Source organism: Carassius gibelio, chromosome A12 (genome assembly GCF_023724105.1).
Source record: "Carassius gibelio isolate Cgi1373 ecotype wild population from Czech Republic chromosome A12, carGib1.2-hapl.c, whole genome shotgun sequence".
NCBI classification, from domain to species: Eukaryota; Metazoa; Chordata; class Actinopteri; order Cypriniformes; family Cyprinidae; genus Carassius; species Carassius gibelio.
In genome coordinates this window covers 14668826-14675271 of record NC_068382.1, presented here as the reverse complement: position 1 = coordinate 14675271, position 6446 = coordinate 14668826, and the positions used below count along the sequence as shown (strand labels likewise).

The 6446-nt window shown below is 40.9% G+C and overlaps 1 protein-coding gene across 1 annotated transcript in view; it reads left to right on the top strand.

The window, feature by feature from the left end:
- The window catches only part of LOC128025769 (outer dynein arm-docking complex subunit 2-like), a 48970-nt gene extending 42524 nt beyond the window's left edge, over positions 1 to 6446 (top strand). Inside the window, exon 20 of the mRNA XM_052612297.1 lies at positions 6209 to 6446. Within this exon, the coding sequence (XP_052468257.1) occupies positions 6209 to 6322 (114 nt within the window). The 3' untranslated portion in view covers positions 6323 to 6446. The remainder of the gene's footprint in view (positions 1 to 6208) is intronic.

The following is a 6446-nucleotide window of genomic DNA, read 5'->3' as shown; positions in this document are numbered from 1 at the left end:
CATGTTTTCTTTGCTTTTTTTTTGTGCTTTTTTTGAAGAGGTGAGGGGTGGTAGTTTGGGGGATGGACGTTCGAGCATTTTCTAACTGTCATGGGAATTCAGTAGAGCAAACAGCAGTGTATACTGAGCTTCACTCCGCCACCCCCCAGTTATCCCCTGTGCCCTAGCATGCCAGGGCTGCTGAGCATTGAAAGGCTGTTGCGCAGGGAACAGTTGCTCAGCAAGCTGCTGGGAAGAAGGAGCAGAATGTGACTGTGGCATGACTTTGGTCTTGGGTGACAGAATACTGCTGGGATACTTTCTGAGAAGCAGGTTCTGGAATCCACTCAATGTGCTGCTCAAATCAAAATGCTAGACAACATGGTCTTTAAAACTTTTCGTAATAATTGCTCAATTTATAAATAACTAAAGAGGTTTACATGTAAGGTGTGATGTAGGTTTTTATTGTAGCTCTTGCAGGGTTATTTAAGGAAAACTGCTCTCCACTAATGCCAAAAATCAAGCATTTCAAGATGTGGCTGTTAAGAGAGACAGGTCTAGACTACAGAAGCTCAAAAGAAACCTAATGCATTTTATTACTGAACACAATAATGTCACCAAGTAATTAGCATAACCCTTAAACTAAAATACTATTCCATTCTCAGAAAAATGAAAAATAAAGAGACATATTTTACCTTATTTTTCAATTAAGGATTCATAGTAGTAACTTAAGGGTATTTATAACTACTCTAAGGTACAAATGTGCACCTTTTAGGGGTGCATAAGGTCAAAAGTTGTCTTTTTAAAGGTATTGCCCTAGTGACAAGGTGTTGCAACTATAAATGTGCTATTTTTGGACACTGAAAGTCTAAGAAGTCTTTCATAGACTAAACCAGCATCCTACATTTACTTAGACTGCGCTAAACATAGACTCAAGATACTCTACCTGATGACTGAGCTTGTAGGTAACACTATGAACTATGTATTGTTCAATAAAACATTTATGACATTTTATTCCTGCCATGTACACTTTAATTCCATTTGGGAAGAAGAAAAACTTGTTTTGCCAGTATTCAAATTTAACCACATTTTACTTTCCCAATGGGATTTTCACATGAGAAAACAGTTTGAGAGCTTGTACATACAGTTAAAAAGCTTCCCCCACACCCCCAATAACAACTGGATATAAATTATGAGAGTGGTTACGTGTTGAAGCCAAATATTTTTTCCCATGTTCCTTTAATGGTGTGCTGTAGTATGATGTGCTGGTGCAGTGAATGTGGTTCAGCTCAGCCCATAATTGGAGGCTGGACTGAACTTTGGGTGTTCCAAAAGAGTCATGTCCGATTTGCAAAAGTTGTTAAGGCAGATGTTTTTTCTTTTCTTTTGGCCTGGTTTAAGCAATGATAAAAACTGGACAGCTGTGTGTTGTGTCTGTGTGAATGCTTGTTGCGCTATCCAGCCTTCTATTGCGCCCTCATTGCATCTTTAACTTGTTTTCACGGACAAATGTGTTGCCTCCACCTGAAAAACCACAAGCACAACTGTCATTTAAAATGATATATTGGCTATTGTGACAGTAGATGTCTTAAATCAATATTTTATACCATTGTAAATGGGTTTCGATAGACCGTATATCAGGGAACGATATCTGCACTGCAGTCTAATTTATGAAGGGGTGTAAAACTCAAGTCTGCCTCTTGCTATTATTGCAATCGTATTTCAGAGTCAGAAGCTCTTTTACACCCAACAGCTTAGAACTGTAACGATCTCCTCCACTCTCTCACCCTTTCCCGCTTTGCATGCTGTGCCCTCTCAGACTTATGTTCGGTCTGTAACTGCAGCTCGATGTTCTTAATGGTGTAGGACTCATTCCCCCAAGCTCTAGCAGAGGAAATTAAGCATTGAGAAGAAGTATTTTACACTGGAAAATACATTAAACATTGTCTCTTCACCCTCTAGACTCTCCAAATTCTGCATAGAGAATTGACATGTACGCTCAGGATCTCACAGCTTTCATTCGGATGTGCCTCGTTGTGTCTGATGCTCAGAAATCTCTTTCCATCCAGTCTCTCTTTCCCTCCAGCACACCGCCACAGCTTTGCAGATTGTTTGTTGAAACCATAAATCCTTGCAGACAGCTTTAGCCAGATTTTTCTATTAAAGAACTCCTTTCATAGTCAAAAATACCTCTGCCAGACAAATTACAAAATACGAACTGTAATTATCAGCCATTTCCATCTGAGAGGATTCCAGCTGGTGCGAGTTGCCAGATCCTGGTATGTTTTGTGCAGCTTACACTGTATTTTTTTGTGGACTGTGAGTCTGCGCTTGTCGTGTGTGAAAGTCCTCTGATGTTGCTTCTGTTTTCCCTCCTGTCCTGTTTATGTGTTCAAAACAAACCAGCATGCGTTCAAATGTACTTATATGAGCAAAATATGAAGGAGAGATGAAGAAAAAGCTTGATTTAGCCTTGACCTGTAGAAATATTCCATACGTTTCATTTTAGTCATGGTCTGTGTGTAGCAGGTTGAAGCTGCTTGTGGATATGGCAAGCAGATGACGTCCTTATACACACTCAGGCTATTCAGTCTTCCTCCAGTCTCTCTTTCTCTCTCTTTTTCTCTCTCTCTGATATGCCTACTGTAGCATGTGTCTGAAGTTTGGAGTGTTTTATGTCTTGAAACCGCATGACTCGACCCTCTGTTTCATCTGAGGTGAGGAATGCAGGGTATCTCAGGTGTGAGAGTAGAAAAAGGTTTGATAGATGTGTGTGGATTACATATAATCTCCCTGTTTTGTTTTTAACAATGGACTCAATGTGACTGTCCTACTACACATGCTGAGAGATTGTGGTGCCCAGGAACCTGATTGACTCCACGGTTGTTACAGTGCTGTCCATGATGGCGAATTGGGGGAGAGCAAGGGGTTTCTCCTGAAGTCCACGATCATCTCCACGGTTTTGAGTGTGTTCCAAGCTTCAACATGCTCCAGGTTGTTAAGACTGCACCAGGCAGCCAGCTCTTTAATCTCCTGTCTGTAAGCAGACTCGTTACAGTCCTGAATGAGGCCGATAAGTGTGGTGTTGTCTGCAAACTTCAGGAGCTTGACAGAGGGGTCTTTAGAGGTGCAGTCATTGGTGTAGAGGAAGAAGAGCAGTGGGGTGAGGACTCAACCCTGGGGGGCGCCAGTGCTGATTGTATGGGTGCTGGATGAGAATTTTCCCAGCTTTACTAGCTGCTGCTGCCTGCCTGTCAGGAATCTGTTGATCTACAGACAGACAGAGGTGTGCTCAAGAGAGCTGAGTTAATTTGAGTAGAAGGATGTTTGGGATGATGGTGTTAAAAGCCGAGCTAAAGTCCACAAATAGGATCCTCACATACGATCCTGGTCTGTTTAGATGTTGCAGGATGTAGTGCAGTCCTGTAGGCAAACTGCAGGGGGTCCAGTGATGTCTTTCAGATAAGCCAAAACCAGTTTTTCAAATAATTTCGTAGCCACAGACAGGTCTATAGTAATTAATTGGGGGATGATGGTGGATTGTTTGAAGCATGAGGGGACTTCGCACAGGACCTGGTGCCTTTTTAGTAGATCAATGAATGGAGATGGAAACTGGTATATGTAGTAAAGAGGTAAAGAAAACTGAGGTTTGGAGGATGAGAACAAGGTGAGATGGGTGGATGGGGGGTTTTACTGAGATTTAAACTCACTCCTCAGGAATTGGCAGCTTACCGCTGCTGCACTTAACACCACAACACCTACATGCGTGACATGGCATGTGTGTGTACATGTGTGAGAACTTATGTACATGTGCTTGTGCTGAAAGAGAAGCCTGGGAAAACATGTTTTCACTCTACCTTCCCCGGAGGTCAAGATCCTCCCGCTGTTGCGGTGTATAAGACAGAAGAAAGTCTTAGTGGCTCTCATTCATTTTCCAAACATAAGGCAAGTTATCATGTTACTGAGGTTTGGGAGTATTTAACAAGTGGGTTATTATAGTCTGTTCAGGAACCAGCTGGGAGAGTTGAGAGAGGCAGGAGTAGACAGAGAGCAATGCTTATCTGAGGCTCCGCTCCAGGCCCTAGGAGCCCCTGTTTGGCCACGACTGAATAACACTCTATGAGCTCTGGCAAACGGAGGCTGACCCTGTCGCAGGCATCCTCTGACTGCTCACAAAAGCAGCTTGTCTGATCGTGCTGGCATGTTGCTGCAGCCTCGTGTTTGCATCCGTTCACCTCTTCGAGGTGTTTTGGGATCTATTTTAAAAAATGGCAAATCCAGCTGAATTTGATAACGGATTCATTCATGAGCTGGAGATAGACTGCTAAAATCATGTGAAAAACTTGAAAGCAGTTTTAACAAATAAAGACTCTAGAAGAGGAGATTTGCTATTGAAGCTGTTGATTTCTCAATTTTTGTGCATGTCAGTTCAGTTCAGGAATCTAGTGGAGCTTAGAGCGAGAACATTAGTCTTTCCATCTGTTTATTCTTATTATTTAACTTTTAGCAGGGAATTTGGGGAATGTCTTGCCTCTCTGTACCTTGGCTTAATGATGTCTACAAACTTGGTGCATGTGTGTATAACATGAAAAGAGTTCAAACTTCGCCTTACAGTAACACACTTTATACTGACAGTTATATTTTAGCCATGTATAGATCTCAAATCCGCAAGCACTGACACAGTTATAAACACAATTTTTTTAAGGTTGTACATTATATTGGTACAATACATTACCAGCCAATATTAGAGAGATGATTTTTTACATTTCAGTCAGTATTGGGTTATTATCATATAATGCTCTCCCAATGAAAATTCTGTCATTATTTACTCACCCCCATGTCATTCCAAACCCACAAGACTTCACTGATCTTCAGAAAACAAAGGAATATATTTTTCTCATCATTTTGTCCATCTACTAAAAGTCTGTAAAACCAAAATGTTCACACTTTTAAAAGTACAAAAATACATTATGGATTAGACATAATCTTAATAAATCAAGCAGTTTAATCTGAAACACCTTGTATGACTAACCGATTTAATTTAGTATTCACATAAACATTTATCACATATAGAGCATATCAAATATGGTAAACATTGGAACAGAATTTTGAGTTGACTCTATAATGTAGTTATACATTTGAGTATTATTGTGACAACATACTCCTATCCTGCCTTTAAGCATTCGGAGTAAAAAAGATCCATGGTTCTTGAGAGTTTTACCATGACCTGCATGATAAAGTAAAACTTTTAGCTTAAATGTACTGGCATAAACTGGATGAAGCACAATGAATGAACTCTTACTGGTACTGCAGTGAGACACACACACTGTCCAAACAGATTTCGACTGCCCATTGTGTGTTCGCCAGCGGTTTATTTAGATTTAAGAACACAACTCACCACTAATCTTTCTGTATTTCTGTCTATCTGTCTTTCTCTCCCTCCTTCAACAGAAAGACTGTATTATACTATGATGTATAACTTAACCAAAGTGTGGCATTGGCACAAACTCTACCCCTTAGGTTCACTTTGTGTGACACTATAATGAGTAACTCTCATTGTACAAAGTTTTTAATATATAGTCAGAATGTTTCAGAAAGTGGTCTTTTTTAGAGCCAGAGAGCCTGTTGTTGAGAGAATGGATCAAAAGAAGCGGGTTACACAAAGCTGAAGTGGAGGGATCTGATATGACCTTTGATCTGATGGAGAGCGCTGCCAAATTGTGGTTTAGTACATGGCCAAATGTTCAGGGCTCTACAGCAGTCAGTGCTTTATGGACAAGAGGAGAATTTAGAAACAATTACTCAATCTGTTTATTACAATAACAAACATAATTCCGCTAATATACCTACTCACACACACAAACTTTATTCCATATTCTCATGTTCTACCTCTTATCTTGCTCTCTCAATGCAACTAAACACACTGATATGTGAGTTAATGTGTCGGCTCAGTGCTGCTGCCATCCAGTAGGCATTGGGCCTTGGCAGCCCCAGGAGCTGTAAACTCCTCTGGCAAAGATCTGCAGTGTGCAAACAGTTGCATTTATAGCTTAATAACCGATTAGATGTCTCCTTCAAGCCCCAGGAAAGAACTGCTGTAAGAGGCCTTCGTGAATGACTGTTATTGTAGCTGTGTGTTTATTGTTCTACATTATGAAAGGCGAATGTTGGCCAGCGATATCATTTCATGTTGTGATGGCTGTTTCTGACATGTTCCTCCCCTTTGCAGCTCCTGCTCATCATGGTCGGATCCACAGATGAGATTCTACAGGAGGCGGCAGCCAGCTGTGTGGCCAACATCCGATGCTTGGCGCTGGCCAATGACAAAGCTAAAAATGGTTAAAAGTGACCACATCTTCCTTTCAGTCTCACCCGCAGTGGGCAACAGATGAGATACTTTACCCACTCAATGAGTATAAGTGGATCAGCTGTAATGACTGATGTGTGTTTATTTAATAAAAGGAAGC